Source organism: Pelophylax lessonae (genome assembly GCF_965119305.1).
Source record: "Pelophylax lessonae genome assembly, chromosome: 3".
NCBI lineage: Eukaryota > Metazoa > Chordata > Amphibia > Anura > Ranidae > Pelophylax > Pelophylax lessonae.
In genome coordinates this window covers 523,560,297-523,585,040 of record NC_138770.1, presented here as the reverse complement: position 1 = coordinate 523,585,040, position 24,744 = coordinate 523,560,297, and the positions used below count along the sequence as shown (strand labels likewise).

At 42.1% G+C, this 24,744-nt stretch overlaps 1 protein-coding gene across 4 annotated transcripts in view; it reads left to right on the top strand.

The window, feature by feature from the left end:
* RGS17 (regulator of G protein signaling 17) overlaps positions 1-20,184 on the top strand; it is a 226,406-nt gene extending 206,222 nt beyond the window's left edge. For 2 of the 4 annotated variants that reach the window (XM_082251016.1, XM_082251013.1), the window contains 2 exons: positions 6,726-6,960; positions 19,136-20,184. In XM_082251016.1, the coding sequence (XP_082107142.1) occupies positions 6,726-6,960; positions 19,136-19,324 (424 nt within the window). In that variant the 3' untranslated portion in view covers positions 19,325-20,184. The remainder of the gene's footprint in view (positions 1-6,725; positions 6,961-19,135) is intronic. The other 2 variants (XM_082251015.1, XM_082251014.1) reach the window with 1 other exon arrangement.
* Positions 20,185-24,744: the final 4,560 nt, after the last annotated feature.

Below are 24,744 nucleotides of genomic sequence, written 5' to 3'. Positions count from 1 at the left end.
GGTCCTGGCAGGATTTTTTTCTTAAAAAGATTTTTTAGACAGCCTTTTTTCTCCAGTGTTCCTGTGAGATCTTCAAGCAAGAAAGCTGAACTGGGCGACGGGCTGGATGTTGAGATCCGGTGGTCACACCAGTTCAGCCTACGAGCGCGTGCAGGCCATAGCTCCGCGCTTGGTCGGCCGCGACATAGTCCCACTGGAGGGACTGACCCTGCGAGTTAAACGTCTCACTGAAACGCCAAGGACCATGAGTCACGGCGTCCGTATTGGTTGACAGCCCTCCCGCCCCGGTGGAGAGGGGTACTGTCAGGAGTTGGTGCCTGCCTGGCTCCGGTATGGTGAGTAGTATGTTCCCCCTTTCCCCTGACGGGTCTTGTGGTGAACGCGGGCCCCTCTCTGTATAGTAAGGATGAGTTCCCCTCTATCCTATAACATGGCACAGATCCCCCTACTTTGAGTGTGATTTTTATGTGCAAAAAGCCAGGAGGCTTGGTTTGGGAGCTGACAATCTAATTGTAAATATGTTAAAATATTGTAATCAGTGGCAGTATGGGAATCTTACGTGATAATATAAGTATCCTACCAGTCAGAAGCCACAGACATGTAGACTGCTTTCCAAGTCAAGTCTCCGGCAATAGACCGATGGCCATGCGGTCCGCCAGGGTCCGGTACCGCCGACCAGGCTAAATCCCCATGTAGAGAAGGTGTTGTGATGCTCTGCAGTCACGCCGCTATTCGGTACAACCGCCGCCATTGTTTGCTAGATCGCACGAGGCCGCCATTTTGGCGTAGCCTCGTGTCTCCAGCATGGGGGCGGCCATGTTTGAGGTGACCCAAACACCTCGTGGAGCTAGGGGAGGCACCGGAAGGCGTGCAGAGGGGTCACTGCAGCTGCAGGTCCCTCTGCAAGGGCTAGGTAAAGCTCCCTCAGACAGTGAGGAGGACGTTCATTCTTCCGCCATAATTCAGGAAGAAGCATTGGTGGACGCACTAGTTGTGGCGGTGCGGGAAACCTTAAGACTTGAGGTTTTACCGGCAGAGACAACTGAAACAGAGATTCCCTTTGGTACTAACAAGCCCATCAAAACGGTGAAGGTTTTTCCTGTACCCAAGTGTTTTGGTAATAAAATTAAAGGAGAATGGGAGCATTCTAAGCGTACCTTTACTATTTCCAAGCGCATTGCTAGACGCTATCCGTTTGAGGAATCCCTCATTAAGAAATGGACGGTACCACCAGTGGTGGATCCACCTATTTCCAGGCTGAATAAAGCCACGGTTATCCCAGTGGAGGACACTTCGTCCTTTAAGGATCCGGTGGATCGAAAGATGGAAGCGGAGTCCCGCACTATCTTCTCCCTGATAGGGTCAGCATTTAGACCAGTAATTTTTATTGGTCTAGTTTCCCAGACACTAACGGAATGGGCGAGATTGGTACGCCAAGACCTAAGGGGAAAAGATATCCCCCAGGGAACATCTGATTTGATGGAACAGATTATACAAGGGCTACAGTTTGTCTGTGACGCAGCCTTGGATGCTACCCCCCTATTAGGGCATGCATCTATGTCAGCGGTAATCCTCAGACGTGTGCTGTGGTTAAAATGCTGGTCAGCTGACCTAGGTTCCAAAAAGACCTTGACGAATCTCCCCTTTCAGGGGAATCGCCTATTTGGGGCCACCCTAGATGAAATTATTAAGGATGCCACTGTGGGCAAGAGCACTTTCTTGCCACAGGCTGCTAAAGCTAAGGGACCTCGCAACAAGCGAGGACCTTTCTTTACCGCCCATAAAGGGTTCGCACGCCCGGCTGGAACAAGCGGGAAAGGCAAGACTCCTCCAGGAGGGTTCAAGAAAGGCTGGTCGGACAAACAGAGGACCGACTCAGCCAAACCCGAAGCAAAGGATTACACAGCCTGAAGGTGCGCCCCCACCCGAGTTGAGGGTGGGGGGACGTTTTCACCGGTATTCAGGACATTAGATCGAGCATCGACTACTACTACCGGTGCGATTCTTCCCTTCCAACATTTAAGTACTACAGGGAGCGGTAGTCACCGTTCCCTGAATAGATCTTTTCCTTTACCTTTTCCTAAGATTAGTCTCAATTCCCCACAGGAATCGGATCTGGTTGACCAGACAGACCAAGAAGCCTCTAGCCGGGTGACTTCGGTCCCTGAGATTCAACCAGGAGAGATCACCGTTCCTGATAGGAATCAGGTGTCGGATAAATGTGTGGGAACAGAAAACGACCAGACTTTGTCGGATGGTCGGGGCCAGATAGCTCTAGGGACGCCTGGTTCAAATCCCGTCAGTGCCAGTGGTCCTAGAAATTCTAGGCTGGCCTCGTCAAGCCGGCCTGGCCGACTTGGACTTGCTAGTCGCGGACGTTCCGTGGGAACTGCGTCTCCGGGAGTATCTGCGGTCTCAAGGACCAATCTACCATTGTGCTTTACAGTCGCTGGTTTTAATGGCCTGGCCATTGAGACCCAAGTACTGAAGGACAGAGGGTTGTCAGCTTCAGTCATTCCTACCCTTATTAAAGCAAGGAAAGCGACTTCCAGCAGAGTCTATTATAACACATGGAAGACTTATATCGCGTGGTGCGAATCTTTAGGATTTCTTCCACGTACCTATTCGGTGACTCGAATATTGGCCTTTTTGCAAAAAGGGGTTGAGAAGAAGCTAGCCTTGAGCACCATCAAGGGTCAAGTTTCAGCATTAGCAATCTTCTTTCAGAAACCTTTAGCTACCAAGTCCTTGGTGCGGAATTTCATCCAGGGGGTGCGGCACCTGGCTCCACCAGTCCGTGCGCCCTTACCGCCCTGGGATCTTAATTTGGTTTTGTCGGTTCTACAGAAACCTCCTTTTGAAAACATCAGGGAGATTCCCTTGCTTACTTTATCCCAGAAGGTGGCCTTCTTGGTGGCTATCACTTCTGCACGCAGGGTGTCAGAACTGGCTGCTTTATCATGCCAGTCCCCATACTTGGTGATTCATAGGGATAAGGTAGTACTCCATCCTAAGCCATCCTTTCTTCCTAAGGTGGTTTCAGATTTTCATCTGAATGAAGATATTGTACTACCTTCCTTGTGTCCTCAGCCCAATCATCATCGGGAACATGCGTTGCATTCCTTGGATGTGGTTCGGGCAATCAGGGTATACCTGAAGGCTACGGAATCGTTCCGTAAGACGGATTCACTTTTTGTGATCACGGATGGCCCCAGAAAGGGGTTGCCTGCATCTGCCGCGACTATTGCCAAATGGATTAGACAGACGGTGGTACAGGCTTATTCTATTAAGGGTCAGAGTCCTCCGTTCCCTGTTAGGGCGCACTCCACTCGAGCGCTCAGTACTTCCTGGGCCTTTCGCCATCAGGCGTCAGTGGTCCAGGTATGTAAGGCGGCTACCTGGTCGTCGGTACATACCTTTACAAAATTTTATAAAATTGATGTCATGGCATCGGCGGATGCCTCATTTGGCCGCAAGGTTTTGCAGGCCGCAATTTGAGGAGACCGGTGGTCTACCTCGAGGGTTTTTTTCTGTTTGAAAATTTTTTTTGTTGAGTCTCATCATTAAGGATGAGCATTGTAAACTTCTAGTTGGCACCGGTTGGGCCTTCTAGATTTGGATTTGATTTCCATTTTCCCACCCCTCATTTGTGATACTGCTCTGGGACGTCCCGGAGGTGCTGTATCACCGAGGACTACGTCTGTCAATGAGCGATAGAGAAAAATGGATTTTTGTAAAATCTTACCGTAAAATCCTTTTCTCTTAGCTCATTGACAGACGTAGTACCCGCCCCTCTGTTTTTGAGTTGGGTTGGGTTAAATTCTCTAAACACTGCTTTTGTGACATAACTGATTTGCTGTGGCAGAGAGAGAGAGGATATACCCTCGGGGACTGCCCCTAGGGTGTGGCCAGAGCATTTTATTTCCTGTCTAGTCCTACTCCTGTGGAGGCAACATAACCCGAAGGTGCTGTATCACCGAGGACTACGTCTGTCAATGAGCTAAGAGAAAAGGATTTTACGGTAAGATTTTACAAAAATCCATTTTTACTAAACTGATTTCTAATGTAAGAATATATAATAATAATATCTCGCGCTTGTACTTCATTATGTCAGAATATTTATACTGCTCTGAATATAGCAGTGTCTATTTATGGTTAATAAGCAAAGATCTATGAGGAGAATCTTCACCTATTGCCACAAATCAATATGTTGTGAATTGTTTTTAATTGATTAATTTCTTTTTAAAAGCATATACCAATCTTAGTGAGTACAGTCTACAGTATGGAATATATATATAATATTTATTCACCAGACATGTATTCACAATATATGATCAAACAAGAAGTGACACAAAAAGATAACTACATAAAATACTAACTTCAAACAATTAATGCAATGTGATGTTTAGCTCAATAATTAAAGTGAAACTGAAACAAAGTGAAAGTAAAACGAAAGCAAGATTACCATTTCTCCAGGTATAGCATGAACCATAGGTATGTGTTCTATATAAACAGACCACAATTGTCTGCGAATCACACGGCCAAAAGTCATTCCACTGCAGATGGAGTGAGAATAAGCCATGTAAAACGGAAGACTTAAAATTGCAAATAATGCACTAAATCTGATATTAATAAAAATGTATAAAAACAAAAATCAGCTTTTTAGAGAAAAATCTACTATGGTTTATACGGCTGGGATTGTAATCCTATTACCCTTAAATATGCAATATAAAACATATAAGGAAGGAATAAACAATATTGAATAAAATCAAATGAACAGCAAAGTTATATTTACCACACTGAAGATGGCAGCTAGCTTCAAATGGTCGTTACCAGAGTCCTAAGATGGATGCCAGTTAGGGAGGAGTTTCATTTGGCGTCCCTCAAAGTTTCAGATGAATGATGGACCAAGATGGAGTATGTCTGGATGAGTATATAAATGGATGTAGTAGTGTGTGTGATGTATGTGTATTGTATGATGGGCAGTGTAATGTAATGTGTGTCCTATCTCTCATCTGGGTTGTTCTTTTATATGGTATGAACAAAGGGCTATAAAAATTACATAAGTTAAACCCAGAGGGATGAAACATTATCCCCATTGGTCGGGATATTCTATACCTTAACTGGTGAGATCATAGACACACCTCTCCTGATAATTCAATGTTTGTATAATAAAATTAAAGGATGATTTCTCTATATGTAAGAGTAATCACAAAACACAATATAAAACGTTGTCCATACTCCCAGTACATACATAAATGTCCATCTGTATCTCCATCATTCACCTTGGCAAGTAATGGCATTTCAAAAAATATATTTTTAATACAATATAATATTTCTATATGGGAAATATCTAAAATACCCCAAGACTGCATTTGGTATTTCTCCACAGGAGGCAGTATTGCACTGTTCATTAAATTTTGTTTTAACATACGTCACATTATACAATGGCCTACTATTAAAAGTGACCTTATTGACCTGTTGGCTAGTGAAAAGCCATTACTTATTTGACCATGCCATAGGCTGTTAGACATCTTGTCTGGGATTGGAAGATCTATGATACCTATGAACACTTAGCCTAGTCCAAAGCAATTCTTATATAAACACTCCTACCACATGCCTTAAAATGAAGTAATTAGTATTCACTCTAGTCTTAAGTCTAAGTAAGATTACTACTGTAAGAATATAAACCCAAAATGTGATATAACATTCCTAAATATATATGTATATGCCTTACATAATATAATGACATAATTATGGCTAATATCTTCTCACGCATAATAATGTATCTTTAAAAACTTATATAGTTCATCTTTAAAATACAGACAATTAAGGAAACATCACCCCCTTAACATCTGGTATAGCGTCAGGCTGACTGAGTCTTATCTGATAGAGATGTCAATGTATCACCTTATTTATGACCACATAGATACAAAGACCTCTGTTGAAATTATAAGACCCTATTGTAAGCTTGTAAGAGACATTTTGTTTAACAAGTACATATGAACTCTCCTTCACCTTAAAAACAAGATGGACGCTGCACCATTCAGAATCTTATATGCATAATATGGAATATACATGGCTTTTTAAATCCATTTTTTTTCTATTATTATATTAATCATCCCCCAATAATCCCGACACTAAAGATTGGTAAAATTCTGCATATTCTGTCGCTTGTTCTTGTATGGACTAGGTCGTGCCCCTCAAGACAAGTATTTAAGTAAGGTGATCCTGTTGGTGAATTTTTCTATCTTTGTTCATGGCAGAACAGACAAATACAAAGCTTGCTAGGATGTTCCTTAACCAGTCATCTCAAAGTGCATCATGCTAAATGATACAATGGATTTATTATTGTTAATTATCTTCAATGCCGAAAATAAGCATTTGCATGAGTACTTCAACTTATGAACCGCTGAACAAAGTCACGCCAGAGGGGGATGAAATCCTGCTTTCAAAACCGGACTGCGCATATGTGAACCCATACAGTTACAGATCTTTATAATTATACTGTCACATGACACTAAACATAGGTATTGGTAATTGGTATCGGCAAGTACTTCAGAAAATGTATCGGTAATAGTACTCAATTTTAAAAAAACTGGTATCGGTGCATCCCTACTGATCTTTTAATCAGTAAATACCAGTATTAGTAAAGTAAATGTATAAGTTAGTAAAAGATTTGTACGTCATGATTTTTAACTTAACCTAATTATTTTGAATTTCAGCAAAAGCCCTACTGCAGAGGAAATCATATCTTGGTCCCACAATTTTGATAAAATGATGAAAAGTCCTGCTGGAAGAAATCTATTCCGGGAATTTTTACGCACAGAATACAGTGAAGAAAATCTTCTCTTCTGGTTGGCATGTGAAGACCTGAAAAATGAGCAAAACAAGAAACTGATTGAAGAGAAGGCTAGGAATATATATGAAGATTACATTTCTATACTCTCACCAAAAGAGGTATTTTTTCTATACATAGGCCAAATACACACAATCTGTCAAGTGGAAATCAGTCAATGAGTACAGTGTGTAAGTTACACTCATCTCCATGTATGCTCCTGTCTAAATTTTAAATTCCAGTAACCACAATACCTGTAACTTATGCTTTAAAATTAAAACCAAGCCAAGATATTTTTATTGGTTTTGAATGAGTGTGGCAAAAAAAAGTATGTAAACCCCTTGGAATTAACTGTATTTCTGCAGCATTTTGCCATAAGATGTAATCTGATCTTCAACTGAGTCACAACAATAGGCAAACACAGTGTGCTTAAACTGATGACACAAACAATTCTAATTTCTGCTATCTTTATTAAGCCCCCCTATTAAACATTCGCAGTACTGGAGGAAAAAAGTAAATGAACCCTTGGAGTTAGCTGGTTGAACCTCCTTTGGCAGCAATGACTTCAGGCAAGCGCTTTCAGTAACTCTGGATCAGACTTGCACAACTTCAAGAGAAATTTTTGACCATTCTCTTTACAAAACTGCTTCAGCTCAGACATAATTCCAAGGGGTTCTCATACTTTTTTCTTGCCACTGTATACCAACAAGGGTTAGAATCGCTACTGGGCTTATTACTGTCTGCATCTTGACTGGGGAGCTTCCTCCTCACTTCTTATCCCAGAGACACAATATGAAGTGAGTGAAATGTGAAACATTTGACAGTTGCCACTGAAAATGTATCCACATTTTAGCTAGTTATGTCCCTGAGAGAACTGCAATCAACAGCCCAACTGGGTTTCGGACTGGATATCCTATATCCTTAAGGTCTCCCAGTCCGACCAGCGAGTGTGTGCAGGTTATAACCCCATGCTAGGCCTCACCACGACAGACCCCCAATAAATGTGGGCTGGCCCGTGACTGAAACACCTTGCCGGGATGCACACAACCTGGTTTGGCCGGAGTCACAGCGCACAGCGTGCCCCTTGGCCGTCAGCACCCCCACCTCGAGTGGAGAGGTAGTCTGTCTGGGGTGACACCCACCCGATTGTCATTGGAACATTGGTGTAGTGGTCTATGATCATGGACAAAGACTGCTAGGTCATGAGTTCTAGTCCCAACCATGCTAGCACCCTGCGTGTTTACTGGTGTGTGATGCTGACCGGGGTGATACAGCAGCGGATGAACTGATCAAAGGACTCACAGGTGGGAAAAGTAATCTTTCTCCTATCTGCTAAGGGCAAGTCACCAGTTAATAGACGGGACCCTTATTTTTCAGCACACAAGCGGGCCCCTTCGTGCCTTTGGCTCGCAGGAGAAAGGACCTTAGCCATTTATGTCATCTGGGGGTTCCAAGAAGACGTGGTCAGGTAAGCCAAGAACAGGCCCCTCCAGATCTGCAGACAAATCTCTGTCTGCTTGAAGGGACGCCTTCACCCATATCTGGGGTGGGGGGACATCTTTGTTTTCTGTCTGGAACCAGGGATCTCCTTGATTCGGGTACAGAGGTTTCGAATGGAGTCCAAGGGGACACCAAGGGGACTTTTTGGCCTTTATAGATATCGAGGACGCATATCTGCACATCCCTATTTACACTGGACACCAGCATTTTCTTCACTTCGCTTTAGGAGGGGAACATTATCAATTTGTGGTGTTACCCTTTGGTTTCGCCTCCGCCCCCAGGGTCTTCACCAACGTGTTGGCTCCGGTATTGGCATTAATGTGACAGCGGGGGATTGCGGTACTAGGGTACCTCTACGATCTCCTCTTAAGAGCAGATTCCCACTCAGTTCTGGTGGGCTATCTGTCAATCACTCTGCAAGAGTTCAGTTGGACCATCAATTTCAGAAAATCTGCTCTGGTCCCAGCCTCCAAAATGGTTTATCTGGGACTTACCTGGACTCAGCCTCTGTGAGAGTGTTTTATCCCCCGGAAAAGCTGCAAAATTTGCAGAGGGCGATTTGGTTGCTGCTATCCAGCACTCTGTCCTCATTGCGGACTTGCATGCGAGCTCTAGGCCTGATGGTGTCTACCTTCAGGGTGGTTCCGTTTGCTCAGTTCCACATGAGACCTCTGCAAAGGGGTATTCTTGTCAAGTGGAACAAGGATCAGAAATCTTTGGACAATTTGATTCGGTTGAGTCAAAACGCAAAAAGTGCTCTTCTGTGATGGCTCTGTTCCTTGGCCCTGATGGACCAAGCCCTTCCTTCCATTGTATTGGACTGTGGTATCCATGGATGTCAGCCTGTGGGGGGGGGGAGTACTTGGAAAACTTTTTTGAGTTTCTTGAAAGAGTCCAGACTTCTGATCAACATTCTGGAACTCAGAGTGATAAAGCTTTGCTTGAGTCACTGGACAAATCATCTGCAGGGTTGTCCAGTTTGGATCCAATCAGACAATGCCATGGCCGTTGTTTACGTCAATCATCAAGGGGGCACCAAGAGTGTCGAGTGTCCTGGCGGCCGGGAGGTGGCCTGAATAATAAGGGCAGAAAATTTTGTTCCAGCCCTCTCCGCCATGCATATACCTGGAGTGGAGAACTGGCAGGTGGATTACTTGAATCGTTAGGTGTTGGATCAGGGGGAATGGTCCCTGCACCCGGAGGTGTTTCACCTGTTGTGTGTCCGGTGGGGGACACCCGATGTAAACCTGTCAGTTTCTCAGCTGAACAAGGTACAGAGGTTTATAGCCAGATCTCGAGATCCTCAGGCCGACGCCACAGACGCACTGGTTGCATCTTGGGGTCAGTATTGGCTGAACTATGCGCTTCCCCTGCTGAAACTTCTGCCGAGGCTTCTGCACTGAATAGAGGTGGAAGGGATAACTGTTGTTCTGGTGGCCCCAGACTGGCCTCGCCAGTCTTGTTATGCAGATCTGGTAAGGTTGGTCGCGGATGTTCCTTGGAGACTTCCTCTTAGGGAAGATCTGTTGTCTCAAGGGCTGAGCTTCCATCCTGCTTTACAGTCACTGGCTTTAACTGCGTGGCTGTTGAAAGTCAGGTATTAAAGGATAGTGGTCTTTCTGACTCAGTGAGTACTACACTGTTGAAGGATAGAAAATGTACTTCCAGGAAGATTTATCATCGTACGTGGAAATTGTACATCTCATGGTGTGAACCGAATAAGGTGCATCCACGCTCCTTTTGAGTGGCTAGGATATTGGCTTTCCTCCAAAAAGGGATTGAGCAGCGGTTGGCCTGTACTATTAAAGGCCAGGTGTCGGCTTTGGCTGTGTTTTTCACCGCCCTTTAGCTATGCATTCTTTGATTCGCACTTTTATCCAGGGAGTTCTTCATGTGGCTCCTCCGATATGGTCCCTGTTACCTCTGTGGGATCTTAACTTGGTACTGTCTGTTCTTTAAAAACCTCACTTTGAAAACTTACGGAGATTCCTCTGCTTACATTGTCACAGAAGGTAGCCTTTTTGGTGGCTATTACCTCTGCCCGCAGAGTGTCTGAAGTCGTTTCTTCCCATGGTGGTTTCTGATTTCCATTGAATGAAGACATTTTGCTGCCTTCACTCTGTCCTAAGCCCAAGCATCCCAAGGAAATTGCTTTGCATTCTTTGACTGTGGTTCGGGCAATTAGGGTTTGCTTGGCGGTTACTGAGTCTTTCAGGAAATCAGGCTCTCCTTTTGTCCTCACAGAAGGACTTCGGAAGGGATTCGCTGCGTCTGCTGCGACCATATCCAGATGGATGAGGCAGACGGTGGTACAGGTGTATTCACTTAAGGGTCAGGTTCCACCTTTCCCTGTGAAGGCACATTCTGCTAGGGCGCTGAGTGCCTCTTGGGCCTTTCGCCATCAGTGGTCAGTAATACAAGTTTGATAGGTGGCAACTTGGTCGTCTTTGCACACGTTCACAAAATTCTACAAAGTAGATGTGTTAGCATCCTCGGATGCTTCTTTTGGCTGCAAGGTTTTGCAGGCTGTTGTTTAAAAGAGCAATTTTTTTCTCTTTGAGGGTGTAAGTTGTTTCTAGGTGAGCTCCAGTTGTTCCTGGTTGAGCTCCATGTTACCTAGTTGGCTAAGTTTAGCTTTTGGGGAATTACGTTCTTTCCCTGCGTTGTTTTCTCACCCCTTTTGCAAATACTGCTTTGGGACGTCCCAATAATTAAGAAGAATATGGAGCTGTATCTGTCAATGAATGGTAGAGAAAATTGGGTTTTTGACTTACTGTAAAATACTTTTCTCTGAAGTTCATTGACAGACGCAACACCTGCCCCTCTATTTCTGAGTGGGTTGGAGTTTTTTACTTCTGACACTACTTGCAACAAAACTGAATCCTATAGCAGATTGAGTGGGTGTATGCCTTCAGGGACTGCCCCATAGGCGTGGTAATGTTTTTTTCCACCTAGTGTCCTACTCCTGTAGGGGGCAGCATAACCCAATGGTTAAGAAGAATATGGAGCTGCATCTGTCAATGAACTTGGAGAATAGGATTTTACGTTAAGTCAAAAATCCAGTTTTCTTCACACAGTCATGATCCCTCATCAGCCTCTGGTCTGATCACATTGTTTACATCAACAGCTTTTACCACCTATCACTCATTTTATATTCACAAACACATTGTCTCCACCTCCCATCTTCCAAAGTTTCACATTGGTTTGTCACTTAATACCCAAAGCTCAGTCATGAGTATGCACACCCTGCCTCCTATTCCTCCACAAAGACCAGTCACCATCCCTTTCCACTTCCCCTTCAGACAGACTACGGTGACTTTTTTCAATGTTAGGTACACTTTGTGATCATCACTGCTTGTTGCTTCAATCAGCTGCTGACAGACTTTAAACTTGTCCAGTCAAAGTAAAAATACCAATTTTCTCTTTCGTTCATTGACGGACACAGTTTCTTAGGATTCTTAACCATTGGTTTATACAAAAGTAGGACACTAGGCAGAAAAAAGAACTTGACTACGCCTATGGGCAGTCCCAGGAGGTAAACTCCCCCTCTCTGCTATAGGTACTCAGTTTTTTCTGCCTAGTTAGAGTAAGGACCTAATTCTGATGGACAACGTGAAGATCACTATACAGACCCTGAGGGAGCTTCTGAATTACCAAAAGTCTGCTCTGATTCCATCCAGAAAATTGGATTATCTGGGTCTGACTCTAGATTCAGCTCTAGCCAGAGTGTTCCTTCCTGTGGACAAACTCCAGAAGTTGCATGCTGCGATTCATCTCCTGCTGGCCAGCAGATGGTCATCCCTCCGGACTTGCATGCAGGTTCTGGGCCTGATGGTATCTACCTTCGAGGCGGCTCCGTTTTCACAGTTCCATATGAGGTCCCTGCAAAGGGGGATCTTGGTCAAAATTGACAAATGTCTGAACTCTCTGGAAAATTCGATCTGGCTGAGCCGGGAAACCAAAGAGTTTCTGGTCTGGTGGCTTCGCTCCCCAGCTCTTGGACAGGACAAATCTTTTATCGCTTTGTATTGGACAGTGGTCACCATGGATGCCAGTCTGTCCAGGTGGGGAGGTATCCTGGGTCGGAGCTCTGCTCAGGATGTTTGGACACTGGAAGTGTCCAGACTACCGATAAATGTCCTGGAACTCCGGGCAATCAGGCTGTGCCTTGATCGCTGCTTGATCACTGGACGGGTCGTCTTCAGGGGCTTCCAGTGTAGATTCAGTCGATCAGCGCCATGGCCCTCTCCACCGGGCACATTCCAGGATTGTAAAACTGGCAGGCGGATTATCTCAATCGGCAGGCATTGGAATAAGTGGAGTGGTTCCTTCACCCAAACATGTTTCATCAGATATGTCTCTGTTGGGGCACCCCTGAGGTAAATCTGTTGGCGTTCCTGCTCAACAGAAAAGTTCTGAGGCTTGTGGCATGGTCAAGGTATCCTCAGGTGAATGCCACAGACGCTCTGGTGGCATTGTGGGGCCAGTATCGCCTGATCTATACTTTCCCTCCTCTCAAGCTTCTGCCGAGGCTCTTGCGCAGAATCGAGGCAGAAAAGATTCCGGTAATTCTAGTGGCCCCAGACTGGCTTCGCTGGTCTTGGTACGCTAACCTCCCTTGGAGATTGCCTCTCAGGGAGGATCTGCTGTCTAAAGGGCCAATCTTCCATCCTGCTTTACAGTCGCTGGCTTTGATGGCTTGGCCGTTGAAAGCCAGGTGCTGAAGGATATAGGTTTGCCTGGGTCCGTGATTCCAACGCTGCTGAAGGCTAGGAAGTTTAACTCTAGGAAGATCTACCATTGTACGTGGAAAGAGTACATTTTGTGGTGTGAGTGGATGGGAGTTCACCCTCGCTCTTTTTCGGTGGGTCGGTCTTGACTTTCCTTCAACGAGGGGTTGAGCAGAAGTTGGCCTTGGGTACCATTAAGGGCCAGGTGTCAGCCTTGGCAGACTTTTTTTAACGCCCTCTGGCCACGCACTGCCTGGTGCGTACCTGTATTCAAGGGGTTTGACATCTGACTCCACCGGTGCAGTCTCCTCTACCATCCTGGGATCTGAACTTGGTGCTTTCAGCTCTCCAGAAGCCTCCCTTTGAAAATATTTTGGAGATACCCCTGCTTACACTTTCTCAGAAGGTGGCCTTTTTGGTGGCTATCACCTCTGCTCGCAGGGTGATTGAATTGGCGGTGTTATCTTATCTAGACCTTACTTGGTGGTCCACAAGGATAAGGTGGTTCTTCGCCCTGTCAGTCGTTTCTTCCTAAAGTAGTCTCTGATTTCCATTTAAATGAAGATATTGTGTTGCCTTCCCTCTGTCCCAGGCCTAAACATCCTAAGGAAATTGTGTTGCATGTTCTGCATATGGTTTGGGCAATTCAGGTGTACCTGGCAGCTATGGAGTCTTTTCGGAAGTCAGACTCACTATTTGTGCACACGGATCGGCCAAGAAAAGGACTGTCCGCTACTTCTGCGACCATTTCAAGATGGATCAGAGAGACGGTGAATAAGGCTTATTCAATCAAGGGTTAGGTTCCTCCTTTCTCTGTCAAGGCACACTCTATTCGGGTGCCTAATATTTTTTGGGCCTTCTGTCATCAGGCATCAGTGGCGCAGGTTTACAAGGCGGCTACTGGGTCGTCAGTGCACACTTTCACTAAAATTTATAAAGTGGATGTGTTGGCATCTGCGGATGCTTCCTTTGGCTGCAAGGTTTTGCAGGCTGCTGTTTAGAGAGTGTGTTTCCTCTTTGGGGGTGTATTGATCAGGTGGACTCCAGTTGTTTTTTGTTGAGCTCCTGTTACCTGCTTGGCTACTGTTTAGCATTGGGATTTTTCTGTTGTCCCACCCCTCATGTTTGGCACTGCTTTGGGACATCCCAATGGTCAAGAATCCTAAGAAGCTGAGTCCCTCAATAAGCGAAAGTGAAAATGGGATTTTTGGCTTACCGTAAAATCCGTTTCTCTGTGTTCATATGCGGACACAGCACCCACCCCTCTATGGAGTTGTAATACTTCTGACACTGCTTGTAACAAAACTGAGTATATAGCAGAGAGAGGGAGTATACCGCATAGGACTTCCCATAGGCGTAGTCAAAATATTTTTCTGCCTAGTGTCCTATTCCTATAGGCGGCAGTATAACCCAAGAATGGTCAAGAATCATAAGGAGATGTGTCCGTCAATTAACGCAGAGCATTGGATTTTACGGTAAGTCAAAAATCCCATTATCCTCCTTTTTTTAACTGCTTCCATACAGAGCAGTTAGACCCCCTTCCTGCCCAGACCAATTTTCAGCTTTCAGCACTCTCACACTTTGAATGACAATTGCTCAGTCATGCTACACTGTAACCAAACAAATTTTTTATCATTTATTTCACACAAATAGAGCTTTCTTTTGGTGGTATTTGATCACAACTGGGGTTTTTTTTTCGTGATATAAGCAAAAAAAGAGCAAAAATTTAGCAAAAAAAATATTTTTCTTCATACATTTGGGCCAAAATTTATACTGCTACATATCTCTGGTAAAATTAACCCAAATTAGTGTATATTATTTAGTCTGTGTGAAAGTTATTGAGTCTAGAAGCTATGGTACCAATTACTGAAAATTGATCACACCAGATGTACTGATGGCCTATCTCCTTTCTTGAGGCCCTGAAATGTCAGGACAGTACAAATACCCCCCAAATGACCCCTTTTTGTAAAGTAGACAGTCCAAGGTATTTAGTAAGAGCCATGGTGAGTTTTTTGAAGTTATAATTTTTTCCCACAATTCTTGGGAAAATGAAGAAAAAAAATGTTTTTTCTTTTTTTTCCCAAAATGTTGTCAATTTATAACCTATTTCTAACACATAGCATGTACACAGCAAAAATGACACCCCAAAATTCATTCTGCTGCTCCTTCTGAGTATGGTGATACCACATGTGTGAGACTTTTACACAGCCTGGCCACAAAAAGAGACTCCACGTCCAAGTAGCACCATAAGGCATTTTAGGAGCATAAATACACATAAAACTTTCTTACTACCTATCACATTTTTCAAGGCCCTAGAGCACCAATACAATGGAAAAGTCCACAAAATTACCCCATTTTGGAAAGCAAACACTCCAACGTATATTCTATGAGGCATTATGGGTCCTTTGAACATGTCATTTTTTTCCACAAGTTTTTGGAAAATGTGGGAAAAAAATAAAAACTTTTTTTTTTTACACAAAGTTGTCAATTTATAGGATATTCCTAACACATAGCATGTACACAGCAAAAATGACACCCCAAAATACATTCTGCCACTCCTCCTGAGTATGGCAATACCACATGTGTGAGACTTTTTCACAGCCTAGCCATATAGAGGGACCCAACATCCAAGGAGCATCATCATGCATCCTAGCCACTTGCCTAGGCCTATTTTTGACATTTGGTGTTTACAAGCTAAAATCAGTTGTTTTGCTAGAAAACTGCTTAGAACCCCCAAACATTATATATTTTTTTTTAGCAGAGACCCTAGAGATTAAAATGGAGATTATTGCAATATTTTTTATCACACCGTATTTGCGCAGCGGTCTTCCAAACGCAATTGTTTTGGAAAAAATTCACTTTTTTTAATTAAAAAATAAAAAACCAGTAAAGTTAGCCCAATTTTTTTCCATAATGTGAAAGATAATGTTACGCCGAGTAAATAGATACCCAACATGTCATGTTTCAAAATTGCGCACGCTCACGGAATGGCGACAAACTTTGGTACTTAAAAATCCCCATAGGCGACAATTTAAAAATTTCTACAGGTTGCCATCTTTGAGTTACAGAGGAGGTCTAGGGCTCAAATTATTCCCCTTGCTCTAACGACCGCTGCGAGACCTCACATGTGTGGTTTGAACACCGTTTACATATGTGGGCGGGGTTTCCGTATGCGTCGCTTCTGCGCGCGAGCTAACGGGGACAGGGCGCTTTAATTTTTTTTTTTTTTTTTACTATTTATTTTATTTATTATTTTTTATTTTTACACCGTTTAACAAAAAAAAAATGGATCATTTTTATTTCTATTACAAGAAATGTAAACATTACTTGTAATAGAAAAAGGCACGACAGGACCTCTTTTTTGTGAGATCTGGGGTCAAAAAGTCCTCAGATCTCACAAGTACACTAAAAGATAGAAAAAAAAAAAAATTATTATATAAAATGAAAAAAAAAAAAAAAAAAGGACCTTTAAACCGGTTGCTAGGCAACAACATTTTCCGTAGCTCTGGTCCTCCAAGACCATAGAGTCAAGTGAGGGCAAGCTTGCCCTCACTCGACATCCTGTCTGTGAGGATCCGGGACCGGATCGTTTTCCCCGCTGCCGGCGGGTCCGGTAAGCAGGGAAAAGGACCGGACGCGGCGGGAGGGGGGGGCACCTCTTCCGCCATCCCAGAAGGGTGATCCCACGGCAAATCCGCCGCTGGGACCACCCTTATCGGAAAGCCAACCGTCCACCGTTTAAAAAAATACCAGGGTTATGGCAGCTATCTGCTGCCATAACACCGGTATTTAGGTTTAAACAGAGGACGTATATAAACCTTTTTGGACTTGGACATGGTGGCTGTATGAAGGGTGACAGGTACTCGGGTACTTTGTTGGGCAGGTGACAGGCAGGTGACAGGTACTCTGGTACTGATGAGCAGGTGGCAGGTACTCGGGTACTCCGATAGGCAGGTGACAGGTACTCGGGTACTCTGATGGGCAGGTGACAGGCAGGTGATAGGTACTGATGAGTAGTACTGATACTGATAGGTGATACTGTACTGATGGCTACTGATGATCAGTACTGATACGTGATAGGTACTGATGAGTAGTGATGGGTACTGATGAGCAGGCGGCAAGTACTCGGGTACTTCAGGCGTCAGGTACTCTGATGAGCAGGTGGAAGGTACTCGGGTACTCTGATGGGTAGGTGACAGGTACTCAGGTACTCTGATGACGGGTACTCCGTTGACAGGTACTCAAAGTACCCGAGTACCTGTCATCAGAGTATCCGAGTACCTGTCAGCAGAGTACCCGAGTATCCGTCATCAGAGTACCCAAGTACCTGTCATCAGAGTACCCGAGTACCTGTCATCAGAGTACCCGAGTACCCGTCATCAGAGTACCTGAGTACCCGTCATCAGAGTATCCGAGTACCCGTCATCAGAGTACCCGAGTACCTGTCATCAGAGTACCCGAGTACCTGTCATCAGAGTACCCGAGTACCCATCATCAGAGTACCTGCGTACCTGTCATCAGAGTACCCAAGTACCTGTCATCAGAGTACCTGCGTACCCGTCATCAGAGTACCTGCGTACCTGTCATCAGAGTACCCGAGTACCCGTCATCAGAGTACCTGCGTACCTGTCATCAGAGTACCCGAGTACTTGTCATCAGAGTACCCGAGTACCTGTCATCAGAGTACCCGAGTACCCGTCATCAGAGTACCCGTCATCAGAGTGCCTGAATACCTGTCACCAGCCCATCAGAGTACCCGAGTACCTGTCATCAGAGTACCTGATGGGCTGGTGACAGGTACTCGGGTACTTTGATGGGCTAGTGACAGGTGCTCTTTATTGGGGGGGGGCAATCAGTGTGTTTGGGGTGCACTGTAATTGGTAACTAGCTGTTACCACAATCTACTCCTCACACAGGATCAGTGTGTGAGGAGGAGAACACGGTGACAGCTAGTTACCGTGTTCTCTGTTGACATTTGTGACCGGCTGTGATTGGACACAGCCAGTCACGTGGTAAAGAGCCAATTTCATTGGCTCTTTACCTAGATCGGGGATCGACTCTGTCCGAGGGACGAGCCTCGTCCCCGATCGCTGCCCGGGGGCGCGCATTGCAGAGAGAACGAGCGGCTCGTGCTGGAGCCGCTCATGTGATCGGCTGTGATTGACACAGCCGATCACATGGTAAACAGCCAATTTCTATTGGCTGTTTACCTTGATCAGGGATGGGCTATGTCTGAGGGACGAGCCTCATCCCTGATCGCTGCGCTGCGCGCCCCCGGGGGCGCGCAGTAGCAGCTAGAGCGGGCGGACATCATATGACGGCCGCCCGGATCCGCACAACCACCATGCCGACGTCATATTACTATGACTCGGTATGGAAGTGGTTAATGATAGGCCCAACTCACAGCCTTTATCCCCATCCATTCACTCTTTTTTATTTTGTCCACAGATACTGTGTAATTCACTTCTTCATTATGTCCAGTATATATCATTCTCCATTTTAAGGTAATAAAATTGATTATAAATCTCAAAAATTAGTCCTAATGCCCAATATATAATTTACACGTTTGCAGTATGTTATCAACCAATAATAATGCATTACTGTAAGCGTTCTACAGTTCTCATATCAAATTTTAATGTTGCATTACCATTTGTTGAGATCTATACTGCCACTTTTATGTCTATATATATATATATATATATGTTTTAATATACATGTTTATGTGGTTCATCATTTATATATTTTCTATTGTTATGTTTATATAACCCTGATGAATAGGGTGACCTTGAGGGCCCCAAAAATGTATTGACTACCTCCTTTAACCTAATTCTTATTGGGATACATTTATACCTGGACAAATAATTCTTAGTGTGGCCCTTTCTCAAGTCCATAACATGTATCAAGGCTACACTAACCTTTTTAAATTTTAGTGTGAATAATAATGCCCGCCCTAGTTTAATTTGTGGCCAGCTATAAATTTCAAAATCAAAATATTATATATTTATATACACACAAGATTTGCTGGTCTACATAATAATCTGTTTACTGAAACGTTCTGTGTTTACAGGTCAGTCTTGATTCCAGAGTTCGGGAAGTAATCAACAGGAATTTACTGGATCCAAACCCACACATGTATGAAGACGCTCAACTTCAGATTTACACACTGATGCACAGAGACTCGTTTCCAAGGTTTTTGAACTCACAAGTATATAAGACTTTTCTTGAGAGTACAGAAAGCTCCATTACTGACTCTTAGCTGAACCATTTAAAGAAACAATATGTTTTTCTTTTATAAACAGAACAAAAAATGTAGTTTAATAACATCAGACGCTGAGTTCCTGGAGAACTCTGGTCGTGCACTACTCAGGCTACTGTGAAGAATACATTTAAAAAAAAAAAAAAAAGATACTGCTTTCTGTCTCCATTTCCCAAGGTCTTTCATGCTTGAGTTTGAGAAATATACAACACTGGAATTGCCACGTTTGTCTTATACACGGTTCACTTGAGTGTACAAAACAATGATCTATTTGACGGACGACAAAGAAACTATGTTATCTCATACTGCATGTGCAAAAATGAGTTTCTCTTTTACTCACCAATCACGTGTTGCAATATACGTCAAATATGTACTTAGCACTACTTTATGTGGAACACAGTGTTACTTTGAAAACAAAATGGAAGCAAACTATCGTTTGCATTTCTTGGTTGAGAATGTGTATTGACCAGACTACTGAAAACTTTATATGGCTTTTTTGGTGTTAGAAGTAAGATTATGTAAAGCCAATACATAAAAAAGATAACCTTTGATGGAAGTGAAGGAGATAGAAGCTGTAATTCTCAGATGTTCACTGCCAAACTGCGGCTTTTATTTTTGTTATAGAGTTTGCAATGTCAAAGAAGCACAAACCATTTAAAAAAAAAGGATATATGTCTGGATGACCAAAACTCTTGAGCTGACATTGTTTATTGTTGTTATGAGAAAGTAGCATTTTTATGTACATTTCAGATGTCATATACATACATTGATTTCAATAAAACTGGTCATCCAGTTTTTATAGTGTTGTTTACCATAATGTATTACAGCAAAAAAAGTAAATAACAGAAATAGTTTAATATTTTAAAAATAAAATATAATAAAAAAAAAAAAGTTTACCTATATGTAGCATTTGGAAACCTTTTAATGAAACATCCGTCTTTCATATTACTGAGTGAAAAAGCTTGGAATGCATGGTTTAAGCTTGATGAACAATAGTTTTTTTTTTTTTTCAATAGATACATTCAGTATAGCTAGTTGTATATCTCCTTGTGAGGAACTGTAAAAACCAGCATTAAAACCAAACCGTTATTGTTTAGATGGAAGGCAGAAAACCAGCAAATTTTCAAGTGCTGTTAAAAGAAAAAAAAGATATATACATACATATATATATATATATATATATATATATATATATATATATATATATATATATATATAATTTTTTGACCGAGTATAGGCTACATTTAAAGCAAAGTGTGGTAAAATTCTTTCATATGTTGCAGAATTTAATATCACCATGGTGATACCAAAATATTTGCTTTAGGTATTGATTGCATGTCTTTTAAGTGGCATACCTGGTCTTATTTGGTTAACAGACAAGAGTAATTTACTTATTACTACCTCTATTTTATTTTTATTTATTAGTTTATATTTTATTTTATTTTTTCACAGGCTTAGTAATTTTTACTTGAAGGATTGGATTTTCTGTTTGCATGTTTTACATACATGACAACATGTATCATAAAATATTTTACATATGTATCTTGCATAGAAATCAGGATAAATGGATTAAAAGGGCTATTATATGCTCCCTATGCAAATATTTTACTTATGTTGGTATTTAAGGTAATATGACATTTGAATAAACAATAAATTAAAAGTAGAAGAATAGCTTATGTTTACAGTGAGGTTACTGAGTATTCTGAATTTAATATTCAGCACTTTTAAAATATTATTATTTATAAAGTTGTAGATAAAAATATAGAAAAAAAATATTTATTACAATAATTGCTTTGGTAAAAAAAAAAAAAATATTTTGGCAAAAAATATTACTGTGCCGTTCAATATTTTATTCATATTGGTTCTAATGGATAACCATATGAATAGTTGTGTAAAGATAATCTATAACTAAAAAATATATAAGTGAACATAGCAAAAAAATGATGTTTCATTTAATTCTAGTGTTTTTGTTTCTTTAAGATATTACATTTTTAAAAAAAGTTTCTTCTGATTTCAATATTTGCATTTGCTAAGCAGTACTTTTCTCCTGAATTACCTTGTATTTACTGTGTTGTATTTTTTAGTGTCATTTTAATGTTATGGTGCTTAAGGCGCAATAACATAGTACAGATCTGTACAGACATTGGAAAATATGTAAAGGAGATAAAAGCAGAAATTTAACACATCCACAACTACATGTTCTTCAACAGTTGTTTACATGACACAATGTTGGACTTTAAAGGAGAAACAAGGTCTCTTTTTTTTCTGAGACGAAAGCCCTCTTGTGCCATACCAGGAGAATGACAACCAAGACTTCTCCGCTCTTTATTATTCAGTTAAAACCTAATTGAAGTTTAAGCAAAAAAAAAAAGCACATACAATAGTTTGAATAGTGAACAGGAAGAATCCTCAGTGCCAGTCCTAACTCCTTTCCTCTATCAGAAGGTTGCAGAAAGGGCCACTGCTATCTGCTATACAGACCAATACCAGGGGTCCTCTCTGCTGCTTGCTTTGGGGAGGGGAGAGGATTTAGGACTAGCGCTAGGAAGCAGTTATGCTATTCACAGCAGTAAGACACTTTTAAGCTTTCAGCTCCCTATTCAACCTATGTCTATAGTTTTTCCTTTTTCAATTGTGCTTTAAAAGAAATACCCTTTTCTTGAAATAATAAATACAGGGCTTGAACTCTCATTTTTGAAACTTTTCCATATCTTTTTGACCAAGTAACATACTGTGTATTAAACTGGTATTTTCTTGACAATTTCAATGTCCCAATACTTTTTAATAACTTTGAATGCATGATAATTATAATAATTAACAATGGCATTACTAGTGCCACGAAAAAATAAAACTGCATGGGTCGTGCTTGTACCAGATTTTTCTCTTAACTGGTTTTGAAAATGCACATGTGTTATGTAGCTGTATCCAACCTTGAAATATATAGATAAATGGGAAAATATTTTTTTAATGACATTAAAGGTGCAGTCAGACTTAGTTTGCTTGTATTTTTTTTTTTTTTATCACACCAACTACTTAATTTTGGCATTGGACTCCTGTATAGATGAACTTGATAGATTTGATTTTAAACTTTTTACCTAACCTCAGCTAAATAAAAAATGAGCCCAGCTGGAAAATACCCAAAAGTCACATTTTTAATAGCATGTGGGTTGGGTCGCCCTTGTTTTTTTACCTCTTGTATACTTCAGAAATGGCGGTTCCCTTTGGAGATTCTAGTTCCCATTTAGCTTCTGTAATGGGAACAACTGTCTTGGCCAGAACAATGACGTTACACGTTAAATTGAGAAAAAGACAACTGATGACTGAACTGTTTGGTAACTGCTCATGGTTAAAAAATGCCCATCCTTTAACTCACTGCTTTCCTAACCAGACCAAAAATGCATTTGATATATGGTTTTGTTTTGTTTTTTTATACGTTAGTCATTCACAAATCTGTGCCTCACTGTGGTCTTTGTGCAATCTGAAATATTACACCACATTTTTATTTATTTTTTCTAGTAATGGCGACGATCAGTGATTTTTAGCGGGATTGCTGCAGACAAATCAGACACCTAACTGACACTTTTTACACTTTTGAGGGGACCAGTGACGCTAATACAGTAATCAGTGCTAAAAATATGGACTGCTACTGTACTAATGACACTGGCAGGGAAGGGGTTAACACCAGGGGCGATCAAAGGATTAAGTGTGTCCCTAGGGGGTGCTTTCTAACTGTGTGGGGGATGGACTTACTAGATGAAAAGAGAGATCTGTGTTCCTAAATAGCAGGAACACAAGATCCCGGTGTTCCTCTGTGACAGAACGGCGGTCTGCTTTGTTTACATAGGCAGACCTCCATACTGTATCTATGGAGAGCGATCGCAAGTGGCTGGCGGACATCGCATCCGCCAGACCCATTGATTGGCTTCCCCTCTGACCACTTAGCGTGTGCACCCCTGGCGGTGCACGTGCAGCCCCACTGGCTATTGCACGAAATGACGTACACGTACGTCATTTTGCGCAGTAGAGCCGGCCTGCTACAGTAAAAGTGCGTCGGCTGGTCGGCTAGTGGTTAAGTAATGTACTTACTGTATAAAAACATCTTGAAAAAAAAAACTGAAAATATTGCATGCATTTTTGAGCAGTTAAGGCGCCATAGCCAATTATAGGTAAGTTCACCCCAAAATTGATATTTCAGTCATAAGTTGTACACATGTTTATATGATTTACTTGAACTCAGATTTGCTTTATTTTATGTTTTATTTCTTTATTTATTATATTTAGCTTTTGTCAGGATTTCATTCTGATTTTTGTCCCTATTGAAGAGGTTTCTTCTCAATTACTGCCAGGACAGCAAAAAAGGATTAGGCCTTCTAATCATTTTTTTAAAAACCTTTAAGAAATTGTAACTCCTCCCCACACTATCCAAAACTAAAATAGAAGACATTTTGTCAGGAGTTAGGCTGCATATAGATGGTCAGGTTTAGCTGGGGGGCTGCACGAAAATAAAATGAACATTCCCAACCACACACACATATTTAACTTTAAAGTACATCTAAACTAAAGAACACAAAGGCATGTATTTCAGCTTACCAGTCCTTAGATGAGGTGGCTACATAAGTTTCCTTTTTTAAAGTTTTTTCCCCTAATTTTCACCTGGTAACCCTGTGAAAAATACTGTATACTTCCTGTCCAAGGGTGGCTACACTTACTCAACTGTATCTATGAGGAGAGCCATGGTTGTCACCCAGACTGGACTTTAAACATGTCTTCCTCTCTTCATCTTCTTTACATTGAAGAAATGGGGAGATAAGGAGTTTACAGAAAGAAGGTGACATTTTTTGAGTTTTCCGTTCAATTAAAGGAAGTGATAAAAACATTTTTTCTGTAGATCAGCAAGTGGTCTCTTTACTTGATTAAAATGTTCTTAAACTAAGAAATGAAAACAAATGTACGTAGCTGGCACATCTAGGGACTGCTAAGCTGTAATAGATTACATGTTTCTTATTTGATAACAGTATTCTTTAAGTATTTACCTTAGGTTAAAGCGGAAATATACTCACCTTCACTCCAGCGCTTCCCACCAGCTTCTGAAATCTTTGGCCAGTCTGCTTCTGGATACTGATCCATTGGCCATGCGCGGGAGTTCATTCATCTCTGCATTGAGAAGCTCAGTGCACAGGTTAGAATCCTGCCTGTTCATCAGTTGTTTTTTCCTAAAGTTCCATTTTATGTATATAACTTAAAGTGTTTAAAGTGAACAGTTCTGCTTGAAGGCTTGACTAATATTTGCAGTGTACCTTCTAAATGTGGCCAGGGCTTGCAGCCTATCACTCCCCCAATTTCATTGTGGCTGGCCAAAGTCAATTGACATCGAAAGCATAAAGAGCCACATGGCCTCCTTTTAACAAGGATGAGAGATT